The sequence below is a fragment of the Danio aesculapii genome, chromosome 10 (assembly GCF_903798145.1).
Source record: "Danio aesculapii chromosome 10, fDanAes4.1, whole genome shotgun sequence".
Lineage (NCBI taxonomy): Eukaryota > Metazoa > Chordata > Actinopteri > Cypriniformes > Danionidae > Danio > Danio aesculapii.
The window spans coordinates 659,609-676,994 of record NC_079444.1 but is presented as its reverse complement, the minus strand read 5'-3'; the positions used below and the strand labels follow the sequence as shown (position 1 = coordinate 676,994).

Here is a 17,386-nt window from a genome sequence, read left to right as displayed (position 1 = left end):
GAACCCATCCCATTGTGAGCTGGGATCGATCCAGCGATTCTTTGCATGGGAGTCGGTTGCTCTAACAAGGAGGCTAAGGCCTGTAGCATCTATCGCTAGAGCACCTTTAGAGGTCAGAGGAGTGAGGTTTACCTGCATAGCACCACTCTAGCTGGCCTCCGTTACACTAACGCCCTTAAATCTCACTCCCGTCCCGGACGAGCCCCCACATGTAGCCCACCGGTCCCTCTGCACCCAACCCAGCGATTCTTTGCATGGACCAGGAGGCTAAAGACCATGAGCTCTAGCGTCTGTAGCACTTCGCTAGCTGGCCTCTGTTACGATTGTGCAGCTCTACTTTAAAATGTATGTTGCGTTGGTAATTCCCTCATTGCTGTTTTTTCAGGTCGAGTACCAGGCTGGATCTTCTGGCCGCCTCCTGCCTCAGAAATACATGAACGATCTGGACGGGGCTCTAATTCCTGTCATCCATGGAGGAAGCTCCTGTGTCCCCCATCAGGCCATGGACATGGAGTTTTTCTTCTACATCTCACTGAGCATTTGATCACTGGTGACTTATAAACTTTCCATCCACAGAGCAGCCAATGGGACTTCACGACCGGTACCAATGAGGTGCAGATGCAGAGAGACAGACTCTGTGTCTGCTCTCTGAACAGGTATGGAGAGCTTGAAGAAGCGTTTTAAGGGACTATATTAGCGATCCTTTAGAATAAAACCCAGATCTTGGATCAGCAACACAAATAAAAGCGTGAGAAATATGGTGTGCTTCTTTAGTTGTGTTCAGGTCGATGAATGTTGGTTTCGAATAGTTTTTGTAAGACCACGAAGTCAAGATATACCAAGAATTATAATCATTACTTGATTACTTGCACACATGGTGTCTGAGCATGTGAAGTGCTGCGATTCTCAAACTTTTTTACGTTTGTTTTTTTTCTGAGCTGGGATCTGCAGTGTTTGATTTCCATCCGTTTTAATTCACAGCTATCAGATGAAGTAAATTCATGTGGATTTAAGAATAAGTCATCTTTTTCTTGATCTGTAATATACACAGAGGGTAAAATATGCCTGATTTTACGATAGATGAAATTATCTGCTAAGTCGTTTAAGCTTTTATTAAGCTTCAATACTATTTTTGGAGATGTGTTCGTTAAAAATGATATTTTTGATAGGGCATTGAAATGAAAGATGATAACAGTTATAACCCCCAGAAAAGCCCACTTGAGTGTATAACTCAATGGTATGCTTGTGCAAATGTTGGTTGTAAAGTTTCAAACCCCATATTTATACTGACAGAAGAAAAGAGATGATAAGATCATCTCTATGACAATATACACTACCTGAGAGTAGTGACATAAGCCTTGTCATCGATCCTAGTTGTAAGAGCAACAAATAATAACTCGACTTCTAGTTGATCATCTGGAAAAGTCATCTGTTGAACTGCATTCCAATCATCACAAATACTGCAGAAGACCTACTGGAACCCGCATGGAGCCAAGATTCTCAGAGAAATCAGTCAAGTTTGGTGAAGGAGAAATCATGGTTTGGGGTTATATTCAGTATGGGGGTGTGTGAGAGATCTGCTGAGTGGATGATCAACATCAACAGCCTGAGGTATCAAGACATTTGTGCTGCCCATTACATTACAAACCACAGGAGAGGGACAATTCTCCAGCAGGATGGCGCTCCTTCTCATACTTCAGCCTCCACATCAAAGTTCCTGAAAGCAATGAAAGGTGCTACAGGATTGGTCAGCCCAGTCACCAGAAATGAACATTATTGAGCATGTCTGGGGTAAGATGGAGGAGGAGGCGTTGAAGATGAATCCAAAGGATTTTGATGAACTCTGGGAGTCCTGCAAGAAGGCTTTCTTCACCATTCCAGATGACTTTATTAATCAGTGATTTGAGTCATGTCAGAGATGTATGGATGCAGTCCTCCAAGCTCATGATGGAGTCAGACACAATATTCATTCTGTTTCCACTGCAGCATGAGCACATATTCTATACTGGACATTATTGAAGGTTCAGTGACAAGACTTTTGTCTAAGCAGAGTCAGACCTTACTGTCCTAATCAAATCATTAAAAATCAAGCCATGATTATATTTTATTGTGGTAAAATAAGTGTAATCTAAAGGCCTTTGCCTTTCATATAAGCCACTTCTGATACCAAATGATCAACTAGAAGTCAAGTTATTATTTGTTGATCCTAAAACTTGGACAGGCGACTTGTGTCAGGTAGTGTATGCTTTAGCATGTATCATTATTTTCACACTACAGCATTGATTCAAGTTTTCTTTTTTGTTGAAATGTTGTTTTTCCCAAACTGTTTTATTATTTTTTAACACTACTATGACCAGCCAGGAAATTAAAAAAAACAATTATTTGCCTAAAATAATAATCTCTAGCCATCTGAATGCTTTCCATGTCTTATTATTTTATGTTAGCTCACCATGATGCCAGGTTATGAGGCTGCCAAATGTTCTCTCTATACTGCGGACGATAAAATAACTGTAACCTTTTGATGAGTTCAACAGATTGAAGAATCCTATGAAAACTCTATCCTTCAAAAACACGCTGGCGATGCTGTTTCTGGATTAAGTAGCTGTTTTTTAAATGCAATAACCTTTATTCACTAAACTGTGGTCTTACGATTTTACATTCAGCTTCAAATGTATTTGACAAATGCAAAACAACTTTCTTCCTCACAAATTATTATTATGATTATGTGGTTTCCAAGTTTCTGAAATCAGTGGTTTTATGAAATGCTGCAGCATAACACGAATCAAAACTCATTCATTTGCAAAATGCACTTTTACTGTGGTCGGTGGAATGAAATACAGGGCGAGTGATTGTTCCTTACTTTTTATTATGCGTTTCTTCATGGTGATAAAACAACATATAAACAGCGATTAATCAGTTTATTTGATATATTGACTGGTGTATATATATATTTAAATAATCTGAAGACTTGTATAACTCTGTCACAAACCAAATACAAATGTTCTTAAGATACATACGATTGTTGTGGAAGGATTGAGATTCAATATCTGTGAAATGAGTCGAGCATTTTATAGACATCTCAGATCTGCTCCCGTATATTTGGGCTTTGTGGAATATTTTGGGAGTTAAATTATTTTCTCACTGTTACTGATTAATTCAATCATTACAATTAAAGTATTTTTATGCTTTACGAAAAAGCTGTCGGGATGTACCGGTTTGCATAATGTGTATCTATTTATTCATAAAAACCAGAATTATTTGATTAATTGTCTGGTATGGGACCTAAGAAAGTTCTTCAAAACAACGTTCATTTCTAATATGTATCTCATGTAGAATAAAATTTTGATAAATATTCGAAGTACATTGTCTTGTAGTCATTTATGACGATATGGATTTGTTTGATCATTTAGATGAGGCTTTTGAAATGGGATTTCTGCTTAAAGTATAGACCTCTATTGTAGTTTTATTATTTTTTAAACGATGTTATGAGTATTAAGCGCAATACACAAGCAAAGTTATGTTCTATACAGTGACTTAAATGTATTATGAATTAATTTGTATGTTTACAAACTATTTCTGACACCATTACCTCAAGTTGAGCACTGTCATTTTAATATGTTTTATCCTATTTTCTTAGTACTAGCTACAAAGCACTTTAACTGTAAAGATGTACTCACATTAGTGAGATTTAGTGCTCGAAAATAGCCATTACCAGTCACTTTTGGTTGGTCATTATGTTGATTTTGCGTGACCAACTTGAGTCCAAGCAAAATCTGTGTGGGGATATTTATCTTAGAGCCCTGCATTTGAGCCCAAGCTCGTCGGAGCCCGTCTATTTTATGCTCCTAGGGCCGGTGTTCTGTCGATTTGTCCTACCTCCCATTTAAAAAGTAGGTAGCACATTTTGATGACACAATATACCACCCATCAAATTTTGCTACCAGTGCTAATTATAATGTGGAGTAGTGTCATTTAAAGCTGTAATATTGCCCTAACCTACCTTATCCCTAACCCCAACCTCAGAAACATTTAAATACAGTGTTGGTAGCGTAATCTGATGGGTAGGATAAAATGTCAGTACTTCTGGCCAATTTTCACATCATAGATGGCACGCATATTGGGCTTCGGGCCTGCTTTAGAAAACATTTTTAAAAAGTTTAATGAAATCTAATGCGTGCAGTCTGGAAGAGCATAGAGATTTCCAGCCACCCCAATTGAGAACATAAAGGAATTGCCAATGGCGAACTTAAAACTGTGAAAAACTCTAGAGAAAGGCCAAACTTCTGGTCAACTATTTAAATAGTGACAACTTTACATGATGAGCCAACTGGTTTTGCACAACTTGTTAGTTGAGTAAACTCACTGTGGATCACTTAGCGCTTGGATAACATTAGCTGTGTTTCCATTCAAAAATGCGAATTAACTTTATGTGCAAAACTGGAATATCGCTTAAAAGACGTGCGAATAAAGCATCATTTCCATCTAAAGAGTCAAAGCGAACAAAATCACTTGCACATCAGAAGGCAATCCTGATACGTAGTGAACGCGCGGTGGTGTTTGAAGGTGTAAGACGCTGAGCACAGACGCTGCTCATTCTGGAGGTCATTTATAATATAATAACACTAATACTTAAACGGTAAGGCATTTTAGAATGACTAAAACACCATTTCAGATGTTTTACAGTGTGCTCAGCCTGCTGGTTTATCCATCAGCACATATTTTTATCATCACATGATCTCTTATAACCAAATAACAAGACTTTTTTTAATGCACATACAGGGATTTGTTCGGTAAAAGTGTTTCCATTGTAGTTTATGCGCATCTTTTCGTATCGAATAAAACGTTTATTCTACTCAGTTATGCGCATATGGTTATTTATGCGCGTTTTCAAAATTGATGTGCATCTTAGCATTTCCATCAACTGTTTTTACGACACCAGGAAAAAATACGTGGATGGAAACATAGCTAATGATACTTAAAAACTAAAACGTACATTTTAAAAAAGGTCGGACTTCTCTTCAGGTCGGACTCTGGCCAAAAATTTTGATAAGCTATTGGACAAGGGCAGGGCTACAGTCTATGCGTCTCGGGCCGGGCTAGGGCTTAAATTTAAGGCCCCGTGCAGGGCTCAATTTTTTTCCCCCTCTTAAACAAACTCCCAAACACACTGATCCCTGTTGAATTGACTGGATTTTCTCTGCAAAAATATTTTTGTGACTGCACCTTGCATGGCTTCAACTGTTCATATTAGATCCGCACCTCTCAATCCTGTTCCTTGCACCCCCGTTCTGATTGACACATCCCTACACAGTGTGTATTGTTCCCTAGTCCCTGTTCATTCATTGATCTCTACCTGAGCACAAGAAAATGTTATTCCTCCTCGTAACATTCATTCGCAGATTTGCACAAAGGCACTGCCCACAGCATCTTACAGAAGCGTAACGCCTGACATAATAAACCTTTGTAAATAATTACAATTTAAATTAACATATCACACACTAAAAAGTAGTACTCTTAAATCTAATACTCCCTTCAAACTGAATTCATGGTGGAATATCTTGTAAAGGTTGGTATGAGGGCCGGGATTGAGAACTGCTGTATTCGCTTTAACCAGCAGACATTCAATGTCCAAAAATTTCAGTGAAGTCACCCAACCGCTTGATCTGCTCTGTTTGCATGGAGTGTCTTCTCATCAGCATCCTCCTTGTTTTGTGGTCCTTTGGAAAGCCTGTGGGTGCTGAGGGAACGCAGGGTTTTATCCCCACTGCTGCACCACAAACGGATTTGTTGTTGCCGCTTGGATTGCCACTTGGAGTGATGTTTGGGATTGGTGCATGCTGGTTCAGTGGGGGGAGGAATCCCGCTCGAGGATGGGAAATGGGATCTAAAAGCACCCCAGAGCCCCGACGTTCATAGCTAATGGGATTTCTTCTGTGTAAGTGCGTTAATGAAGCACTCTCGAGAGACTCCCTGGAGCCCACCAAGGTAGGAGAACGTGAGTTGGCATGTCTCCTCTTCTCCTGCTGCCCTTTGCGGTCTTCTGGAGAGTTTGCAAGGTTCACCGATAGTTGGGAATCTGAGCTGTAGTGGTCCATTCCTAGTTTTCTTCTCTGAATGATGTTACGGAGACTGGACACAGCCAAGTTTGGCAGAGATTTGTCTGGATCTTTTTCAGCTGGAAAAGCATCCATGCTGCTTTTGCTGTGAAGATTTGGATGAGATAAAGAGTGTAATGAAGACAAGCTGTCAAAGGACATGTTTCGACAAAGCGCACCTTCAGGTCTTAGACCTTCACCATTGTTTCCTTGACTTTGACTCAAACAGCCAGCTTCTTTCAATTCAACACTGCAGTGGCGCGATAGCGACATATTTCCGAAAGTCAGTCTGTTCATTCTGAAGCTCATTTCTTCTTCAGGTGTGATGTCCGGAAGTTCCTCCGTAGCTGTGGTGCTTTTAGCATGCTGTTGTGCAAGGAAGGCATGTGGGATTTTTAGCCAAGGCTCTGAGTGTAATCTCTGGAAATTGTGCAGTTTGCTCACTCGACTGTTCACCAGAGGACTCTGGTGGGATGGAGAGGTTGGCTGTGAATTTGTCATGCTCTGGGGGTCCTGGAAGTAAAATATATGCTCAGTAGGACTAGAAGAAAGTGTGCCTTGTGGAGATGTACTGAGGAGAATATCAGATGGAGATGCACATGGAACCGCAGAGGAACCCTGTTTGTCCCATTGTTCCACCATAGCGATCGGTGGAATGGAGAGGTACTGTTTTGCCATTTGCTTACCACATGCAAGTTTGTCGGGAGTGATTATGATAACTTCTTTTCCTCTGGCCTTGCAGGCATCGATCAGTAATTTAACAGTTTCTTCACCACTGCCATTGATGGCATATATTAGAGCAGAAGAACCAGTATGATCCTCAAGACAAGGATCTGCACCGTTACTTAAGAGCAACTCCACTACCTCAGGACCGGCTTGCTCCAAACAGGCATGCATTAGAGCTGTCCTCCCACTTTTATCCTGGATATTTGGGTCAGCACCGCTTTCAAGTAGATACCCCACCATCTTAACCTTTGGGACACTTTGGTGGTCTGTGTGCCTGCTCCTGCAGGCAACCATCAGGGGTGTTTCACCACACTCATTACTCTCATTTATATATGCGCCTCCTTCTAGTAGAAGCCTTGTGAGACGGAGACGGCTTAGGTAAACAGCTTTGAGCAATGAGTTGCCATCAACGTTGATCATTTGTGGGCCCTCCATGTTTACTTTGGTTACTGTGACTCACATCTGATGGGGATCACTGATGCTGCCATGACAATACCTGTCAAAGAGAGGAACAAGAGTAACGTGTAAAGCCTTAAATCGAATAGTTAATTGAACCAATAGATCAGGGGTGTCCAATCCTGTTCCTGGAGATCTACCTTCCTTCAGAGTTCAGCTGCAACCTTGATCAAACACACCTTTCTTTAATTATCAAGTGCTCCTTCAGTTCCTACTTAATTGGTTTAGTAGTTTTGATCAGGGTTAAAGCTGAACAGGAAGGTACATCTCCAGCAACAGGATTGGGTACCTCTGCTATAAATAAATAAAAGATAAAGATTGTATATATTGTTTATTTTTTATGCCAACCACTAGCAATTGAAACGTTTTACACTGTCAAAGGCACCTGCGGTAGCACCCAAAAGGCAGAGGATGATGCTAACCATCGCACAAAAGTTGAACTTCTGGACATGCGAAGGAAGGTAGAAGTTACGTGGCTTTAGGGCGCCATTACAGAATAAATAAATGAAGATCAATTTCTGCAAATTACACACATTACATCTACAGAATGGAGGAGTCGAGCAGCTCTGAATTATACCGTGTTATTAGGTGCTTGATTTGCTACACGCATAATGTTGAAAATAATAAGTTGGAGACTAATCCATTCCTGCACAGCAGCAACTCTCTTTATGTAGACTTACAGCTCTCCCTCCCGAGCGCTATCTTTTTTGAAAAGCTAAATTCAATAAACGAAGGCAGAGACCTTGGCTTTATTGTTTGCCATTACTGCCAGACAACATTCTTTGCGGTGCCTGTCCTTTTCAGCTTGAGCACAGAGCTTGTCCTCCCTCACACTTTCTTCAGGAGCTGCATCTTTCTAAAGGCCATTGTGTTTGCTGTCCTTGGTGTTACTTTCTGAACGCTGACAGAACATCATGCCTCCGATTGCTGTTTATAAAGCTTTCTGAATGCCTTTCAAGTCAGTTGGAGAGACGGTGCTTATGTAAAGAGAGTATAGATATAGTATGCAGGATGAAGCTTATAGAATACAGTAAGAATTCTACTTGCATTTGTTGAAAGTGAGTTGTCCAGATCTTTAGTCGTTTGTGTTGGTTTGGCTAAATATTTTTGCTTTTGTTTCTAGGAACATTTTTTTCTTTTGTTTAGAGAATTCTTTGTTGAAGTCTTTTAGTGATAACCTGTTATTTTATTATGATAAACTGAACCCATTAAATGTATTTTTATTTGTATGCTCAGCAGACAATTTATTAGGTACACCTATCCAACTGCTAGTTAACGCAAATTTCTCATCAGCCAATCACATGGCAGCAACTTAATGCATTTAGGCATGTAGACATGGTCAAGACGATCTGCTGCAGTTCAAACCGAGTATCAGAATGGGGAAGAAAGGGGATTTAAGAGACTTTGAACGTGGCATGGTTGTTGCTGCCAGACGGGCTGCTCTGAGTATTTCAGAAACTGCTGATCTACTGGGATTTTCACGCACAACCATCTCTAGGGTTTACAGAGAATGGTCTGAAAAAGAGGAAATATCCAGTGAGCGGCAGTTCTGTGGGAGCAAATGCCTTGTTAATGTCAGAGGAGAATGGCCAGACTGGTTCCAGCTGATAGAAAGGCAACAGTAACTCAAATAAGCACTCGTTACAACCGAGGTCTGCAGAAGAGCATCTCTGAACACACAACACGTCCAACCTTGAGGCGGATGGGCTACAGCAGCAGAAGACCACACCGGGTGCCACTCCTGTCAGCTAAGAACAGGAAACTGAGGCTACAATTCACACAGGCTCACCAAAACTGGACAATAGAAGATTGGAGAAACGTTGCCTGGTCTGATGAGACACCATTTCTGCTGCACATTCGGATGGTCGGGTCAGAATTTGGCCTCAACAACATAAAGGCATTGATCTATCCTGCCTTGTATCAACAGTTCAGGCTGCTGGTGGTGGTGTAATGGTGTGGGGGATATATCCTTGGTGCACTTTGGGTCCATTAGTACCAAATTAAGCATCGTGTCAACGCCACAGCCTACCTGAGTATTGTTGCTGATCATGTCCATCCGATTATGACCACAGTGTACCCATCTTCTGATGGCTACTTTCAGGAGGATAATGCGCCATGTCATAAACTCAGACTGGTTTCTTGAACATGGCAATGAGTTCACTGTACTCAAATGGCTTCCACAGTCACTAGATCTCAATCCAATAGAGCACATTTGGGATGTGGTCGAACGGCAGATTGACATCACGGATGTGCAGCCGACAAATTTGCAGCAACTGTGTGATGCTCTCGTGTCAATATGGAGCAAAACCTCTGAGGAATATTTCCAGTACCTTGTTGAATCTACCAGTACTAGTACAACTCGGTACTAGTAAGGTGTACCTAATGTAGTGCCTGGTGAGTGTATATACAGTATGAATGTGTTTAGGTTGAGTTGTACAGTAGGTTACTGTTTTTTAGTGCAAAATATCACATGAAATCAATTTTGGTTAACTAATTTCAATACACAGTATTACTGATTTATAGAATCATTCATCAAAATGCAATGCTCTGCCTCTAATTTGACTGGCCTTCTCATGTCATGCTATTGAGTCTTATTCTGCTTTTTTCGACTTGAAAATCAAGTTTCAGCATTAAAATGCTTGCAAATGTCATTTCATCTTGACTTGCATGTTTCAGATGTTAAAGGCAAAGCCTCTGTGTCTGTCAGAGGAATAATTTTGGTACTGACTCTCCAAGTACCATTGTGCATTTCATCTATGCAAAAACAAGAGTTTGAACAAGTTGTTATGAGCAGCTTGCGCGCCGTTACCATGGAGGAAATGACGATTGCTTTGGAGTATCTGTGACTTGTCAGCGATTCTGCTCAACTCTGCTGGGAGCAGGTAGAGAAGCTCCGCTTATGAGATACACGTCCAATTGTGTGCCGTACAAAGAGCAAAGTGGGCTTTGAAAATCCTGCCCGGCTTTTATTCACGTCAGTATAAATGGAAAAAACTGCAAAGCAAAACATGTTTAGAATCATCTTCAAGCTTTTTGTAGTGTACATGGCAAGATGATGCATGAATATTCGGTATCCACTTGAAATTCTGAAGAGGTCGCAAAGTGTTTCTATTCTAATCAAGGCAGTGAGCGTTCTCACACTGAGAAACAATCGATACAACAATGCTCTCAATCAGTGTCATCAACTTTGAAGTATTGCATGGAATTAAAATCTGCACTTTAGGTAGCTTAAGAAATAAAAACATATAGTTGATTATAAGCTGATCATTTAATCGGTAATATTAAATAATACAGAGTTAATGGATAGAGATTGATCTTACCGTATGATCACATACAGAAATTCTGTCCGATCCAGATCGAGGCTAAACTCAGTTATATTTTGCTGGTGTCACGGTTGCCTGTCTGTCTGTAGAGGAAATGCATTTGAACGCACTTGCATTGCAGGCATGACGTTGATCAGATCTAAGCGACAGTGAGAGGTGCATTATTCACATGCTGAGAGGAGAAACTGGCTGGGTGGGAGAAAGAGAGAGAGAGAGAGAGAGAGAGAGAGAGCGAGAGCGAAGCAGGAAAACATCAAGACTTAAAATATCCTTGATTCTCAGGAACTTCAGATGGACATTTGGAGTCTTTCAGAATGGAGAGAACTGATTTACAAATGTTTCGTAGAGGCACTTTTGCAAAGAGGCCCTACTGCAAGACTACATTTCTCTGAAGCATGTCCTGCTTTTAATGGAAATGGAAAGTTTATTTATTAAACAGTCACATTGGAAGACTTGAGGATGATAATTTGAGATATTTTTGTGAAAGAATACTTCATTATCACACATGAATTGACCACCAATTGTAAGATGGGTTACAGGGTCTCAAGGTCAGATCGGTGTTGGAACTAAACCACCCTGAGCAGAATTTGACACCCCTGCTTTAGAGGATTCTGATGTTACCATTATGCGTTTGTGTTTTATGTGTTTGCTAGTGTCCACTACTAGCTTAATTTCAGCTCTGCTTTCTTCATTCATTTGGCCAGAGTTTGACCTGTTCCATCAAATGAATCTGGTTTCCTCTCAAGGTTTTGTAGAGGCATTTCTGCAAAGAAACCCTACTGCAAGACTCCATTTCTTGAAAACAAGTCCTGCTTTTAATGAAAATGGAAACTTTGTTTATTAAACAATCACATCGGAAGACAGATCTCACAGCCCTATTCAAGGGTGACCACGTCAGGCACTTTTATTTGTGAAAGAATACTTCATTATCACACTTGAATTGACTACCAGTTTCCCTGAACCTCATTGAAGGATTTGGCTTTACAGGGTGCCAAGGTCAGATCAGTGTTGGAACTAAACCTTGCAGAGCAGAGTTTGACACCCCTTCTTTAGAGGATTCTGATTTTACCATTATGGCTTTGTGTTTAATGTGTTTGCCAGTGCATAGAGATGTCTTTAGTCTTTAAACTGACAGAATGTGTTTGCCTCCCAAACTGTGCTAGGAAGGCTGTTCCAGAGTTTAGGTGCCAGATATGAGAAGGATCTACCGCCTACAGTTGATTTTGATATTATAGGAGTAGTCAGTCACGAATTAATTGAGCGAAGTGGACATGAGGGCTGTAATACACAAGAAATCACTCATATACTGGGGAGCTAAGCCATTCAGGGATTTATAAGTTGTTAATTAGATTTAAAAATGGATAATAAGGGTTTAATAGGGAGCCAATGGAATGCTGGTAGAACCGGACTAATATGATCATATTTCCAAGTTCAAGAAAGTTTATAGTAGCTGCATTTTGAACTAGCTGAATTTTTGTGTAATTAGGCCTGCAGAATTTTGGCCCTCCAGGTGCTGTCAAAACAGTGCCAACACGCCCAGGGATCTATGATATAAGACGTCTGAGGGTATCCTATTGTATCTGGAAGTCATGTAGGTTCCAAGGTGTATTTGAAAAACCAGGGTAACGTTTTTATGAATCGACCACCAATTTCCCTGAACCTCATTGAAAGACGTGCTGGATTAGGCTTTACATGATCTCAAGGTCAGATCATTGTTGGAACTAAACCGTGCAGAGCAGAATTTACTATTTACACCCCTGCTTTAGAGGATTCTGATTTTACCATTATGCCGCAAATCCTTCAAGTCATGTAGGTTATGAGGTTCATTTGGAACCAGGGTAACATTTTGAATGTGGCTTGTGGCAAAATAGAGTTCCTGTTGGCTCTACCCACATCCCTATGACCAGCTTGAACACATCTTGTAGATGAACAACTAGGACCTACTTTACCAAAAAGGTCACTCATTGAGTTCAAGGCCACTGATAAGTCATTGGTCCACTACTTCATTTATTTGGCCAGAGTTTGACCTGCTCAGTCAAATGAATCTGGTTTCCTCTCAAGGTTTTGTAGAGGTATTTCTGCAAAGAGGCCCCACTGCAAGACTCTTGAAAACAAGTCCTGCTTTTAATGAAAATGGAAACTTTGTGTATTAAACAATCACATTGGAAGACTTAAATCTTATGGCCTTATTCGAGGATGTCCACATCAGACACTTTTTTTGTGAAAGAATACTTCATTATCACACATGAATTGACCACCAATTTCCGTGAACCTCATTGAAGAATTAGGCTTTACAGGGTCTCAAGAACAGATCAGTGTTGGTTTAGGGTTGATTACTGATTATGAGAAGAACTGAGTAGAAGTAAAATTTCAAATGCCAACTTAAGTAATGTGCTGTAATGCGGTTGCTGTTTGTTAGATTTGTTTTACAGGATTAGATCAGTCAAAAACCAAACATTGTGTTATTAATTACTCACCCTCGTGTCATTCCAAACCCATGAGACATCTATTCATGAAATGTGAGAGTAGTGACACTGTAGTAAATGTGTACCCTAATCTGATGCGGAGAAGAAACATTTTTAAACATACAAATGTGTTTTTGGAGCTTTATATGATTGCGTTTTTGCAACCGAAAATGCATCCTCTGGTGGACAGTAGTAGACCCTGAAGGCGCAGATTCAGAGTTCCACATGAGGTGGTTATTAATTAGAAAAGAATATAAATATTACGAGCGTAAACATTAGGTGAGCAGGGTACATTGTAACCCTGTGACCTAACAACACACCACGTGAGGAGATTTGCAGTGATAAGCAATTAGGCTGTTTGCACCAGATGCAACACGACAGAAATGTAAATACAGCCATTCAGAAGCACAGAATAGTGCACTCACTGCACTCCAGCGAAATGGTAAGGTTTATAATCTAATTAATACATATGAATCCTCTTTAACATGATTAAATATAGATGCTGAATCACTGATATGCGTTGGATTGCACTGAGTCTCAGCTCTAAAGTAAAATTTTAAACGATTTATTTTATTTTCAAGATCTGAGATGAACTATCTGCTGCTGCTTTCAGTAGTAGGGTAATAAATGTCATGTAAAATGGCATTCGAACTCACATTATTAGCATTTAATACTGAATCAAGCACATGAGGTGTACCTGAGCTGATCATTGTCAGTGTATCCTGTTGTTCAGCTGTGAGAAATAAAGCTATTTCTAAAATATCGATTTCAGGTGTTTGTTAAAGCAAAAACTCCTTTTAATATGGGAAATATTGCTTCGGTCACGTGTTGTTGCTTTTAGTTAACGGTTCGTATCAGCCTTAAATCAGCTTTTATGCTCAATACTCAGACACACTCACGTCAATCTGGCAAACTGCACTTGCATGAACTCGTCAGAGAAGGAGCCGAGTGAAAAAGTGTTCTGATCCAGGAGTGCAATACCAAGTTCAACCACTGAGTGTCACACTCCCATACTGCACATTTAAAACACAAGTTAAGATATTTTTGATGATATCTGTTAATAGTAAACAACCTTTAATCTGATGCAGGAAAGTAAACAAAGCTGTACTTTGAATTTCTAGTTGAATTGAATTTCTAGTCTCTTTTCTATGGAGGATGAGCGAGCTCTCACATTCATCTCTAAGATACATCTAAAATGTCTCAGTGGATTTATCCACCAGAAAAATCCAGCTTAAACCAGCCTAGGCTGGTTGGCTGGTTTTGGCTGGTTGACCAGCCTGGTTTTAGAGGGGTTTTGGCCATTTCCAGACTGGTTTCCAGCCCTTTCCAGCCTGGTTTTAGCTGGTCAGGCTGGAAAATGACCAGCTAAATCCAGCTAAAACCAGCTTGACCAGCCTGGTTTAAGCTGGATATAGCTGGTTTTGGCTGGGCTCCAAGCCTGGCTAGGCTGGTCAAGCTGGTTTTAGCTGGTCATCTCCCAGCCTGACCAGCTAAGACCAGGCTGGAAATGGCTGGAAACCAGCCTGGAAATGGCCAAAACCCCTCTAAAACCAGGCTGGTCAACCAGCTAAAACCAGCCAACCAGCCTAGGCTGGTTTAAGTTGTTTTTTTCAGTAGGGTAAACAATATGATGATAAGTAATTAATAACAGAATTTTCATTTTTGCACAAATGACCTCATTTTCTGTACACTAAGTAAACTCAATTTCAGATGCCTTTATCTGAGGACTTTCTAAAATTTGTTGTACAGTTGAAGTCAGAATTATTAGCCCCCCTGAATTATTCACTGTTTATTTTTTCCCCAATTTCTGTTTAACGGAGAGCAGATTTCTTCAACACATTTCTAATCATAATAGTTTTAATAACTCATCTCTAATAACTGATTTATTTTCTCTTTGTCATGATGACAGTAAATAATATTAGACTAGATATTCTTCAAGACACTTCTATACAGCTTAAAGTGACATTTAAAGGCTTAACTAGGTTAATTAGGCAGGTTAGGGTAATTAGGCAAGTTATTGTATAACGATGGTTTGAAAAAATATATAGCTTATAATAATATTGACCCTAAAATGGCTTTTCAAAAATTAAAAACTGCTTTTATTCTAGCCGAAATAAAACAAATAAGACTTTCTCCAGAAGAAAAAATATTATCAGACACACTGTGAACATTTCCTTGCTCTGTTAAACATAATTTGGGAAATATTTAAACAAAAACAACAAAATTCAAAAGGGGGGGTAATAATTCTGACTTCAACTGTACATGTGACATCTGAAAACTCAATGACTGGCATCAAATGCTATTCAGTGCTGGTACCAAACAGGAAGCAAATCACTTTAAGTAGGAACAGCTTTATTTCCTGTCTTTTGTCATCATTTCTTAGCAGTTTTAGTGTTTATGTGCCTGCTCTGGGTCTGAATAGTAGCAAGTCTGCAGCTGTCGTCAGGTGGATGGGAAGGTGAGATGGCGTAGTTTCAGTCCACTTGAGCAATGCTATCTCCATGGCAACTAGTGAAATAAAGAAACATTGTGCAAACGCTGTCTTTACGCACAGGTTTGACTAAACTCTCTGAGTAATTCAGATTATGATGACTTGCTCCATATGAGTGCTTTTGATAACAGCTAATTACGTCTTTGATGAATGGAAACATTAGTAATAATAACAGCATGAAATCCTCAAAATATTAACAAAGACAGAGGATAATAGTTTAGCTGTGGAGTGATCGGCTTGAGTGTGTCTGGCTTTGCTTGTGGTGATATTATGTGATCTGATGTTTAGGTTTTTCTCTGACGTTTCATAGCGAAAACTTCGTACACGTTGGCTCAGTGGTTAGCACTGTCGCCTCACAGCAAGAAGGTTACTGGTTCGAGCCTTGGCTGGGTCAGTTGGCATTTCTAATTTTGCATGTTCTCCCCATGTTGGCGTGGGTTTCTGCTCCGGTTTCCCCCACAGTCCGAACACTTGCGCTATAGGCAGTGGTGGAAAGAGTACTGAAAGATCCTACTTAAAAGTACCATTACTTGCCTAAAATGTAGTGCGAGTAGAGTAAAAGTATCTGTTGTAAATATTACTCAAAGTATGAGTAAAATTAGCCCTTTCAAAAGTACTCGAGTAGTGAGTATTACACTGTAAAAAGCTGATGAGTTTACATGTCATTTGTGGATGTGTGTGTAAACGTACAGTAACATTCTGTAGTGCAGTTAGTTATTGCAGGCACACGTCATAAGACGGTAATATTAGGTTAGATTAAGGTTGAGATATCAGGTGACCACAATTCCGTGTCTAGCCAGCGTCTAAAGACAATATTACCTTGATGTCCAGTAAAGACGTCAAATGACGTTGATATTTGGTTGATTCCAGGTTAGAAAGTGACCAAAATCCAATGTCGAGCCAACATCTTAATGCAACATCATATTGACGTCAAATACCGACATTTGTTGGTCAGGTATGGCAACCAAAATCCAAACGTCTGATAGACGTTTGGTGGTAACGTCCACACAACATCAAGCTGTAACATCAGTAGATGTTTGGTTGATTTAGATGTTTAGGTTGGAGGTTGGACATTGATGTAGGCCAGACGAGTTTCACTTCAAATCAAAATGCAACGCCCCACGTGGGTGTTTAAGGTCATCATACAGTAAACATCCGTCATCAGTAACCTGCATCTAAACAGTCGCTGGGTCAATGCGTGTAAAGATTTTGGACATCTTCTAGGACACTTTTAATCCTTCCAAACAGTTTTCAGCAATTATAAATCCCCCATGTCTTGAGGGAGTTCATTCTGAGGCGGTTTACCTTCTGTGTGCGATTTGATTGGACAGGATTAGTTTTGTCTCTTTTTATTTTTCCTTTAATCAATGCTAAAAAGGATCCATTATCTCAGAGAAAAAGGTTCATATGCTGTCACTGTGGCAGAAACCTTTCAAAAGGAACACTTTTGTACTTATTAGTTCCTAAACAATCCATATTGGAACCTTAAAGGTTCATAAGAGTTCCTAAAAGGGTCATTCTTTGTACATGAAATGTACATATTAGTACCTAAAAAGTACAAAGATGTAGGAGTTTTTTTTCCTGATGAATACATTTCTAAAGGAGCTGTTGACATGAAATCTGTTGACACAGATTATGGTAAAAACCAAACATACAAATAAATACATACAAATAAATCAAAGCCAAAGTTTTTAAAAAGTTGTGTAATAACACAAAGAGAATAACAGTTAATTACAGTTTGATTACAGTTAATTACAGTTTTTGATTACAGTTAATTACAGTTTTTGATTACAGTTAATTACAGTTTGATTACAGTTAATTACAGTTTTT

General features: G+C 39.7%; 2 protein-coding genes across 4 annotated transcripts in view; one reads left to right on the top strand and one right to left on the bottom strand.

Moving 5' to 3' along the window:
- zfyve16 (zinc finger, FYVE domain containing 16) overlaps nucleotides 1–3,358 on the top strand; it is a 43,113-nt gene extending 39,755 nt beyond the window's left edge. For all 3 annotated transcript variants that reach the window (XM_056466294.1, XM_056466293.1, XM_056466291.1), the window contains one exon: nucleotides 386–3,358. In XM_056466294.1, the coding sequence (XP_056322269.1) occupies nucleotides 386–544 (159 nt within the window). In that variant the 3' untranslated portion in view covers nucleotides 545–3,358. The remainder of the gene's footprint in view (nucleotides 1–385) is intronic.
- A 2,235-nt stretch (nucleotides 3,359–5,593) lies between these two features.
- Nucleotides 5,594–10,659, bottom strand: ankrd34ba (ankyrin repeat domain 34Ba). Its single transcript, XM_056467302.1, has 2 exons — nucleotides 10,598–10,659; nucleotides 5,594–7,317 (listed from the first exon to the last, which is right to left on the bottom strand). The coding sequence occupies exon 2, from the start codon at nucleotides 7,254–7,256 to the stop codon at nucleotides 5,622–5,624; it is 1,635 nt and encodes a 544-aa protein (XP_056323277.1). The 5' UTR covers nucleotides 7,257–7,317; nucleotides 10,598–10,659; the 3' UTR covers nucleotides 5,594–5,621.
- Between the last annotated feature and the right edge of the window lie 6,727 nt (nucleotides 10,660–17,386).

Bases quoted from the DNA above. Each gene is read 5' to 3' on its own strand.
- ankrd34ba (XM_056467302.1), bottom strand. From the start codon at position 7,256: ATGGAGGGCCCACAAATGATCAACGTTGATGGCAACTCATTGCTCAAA.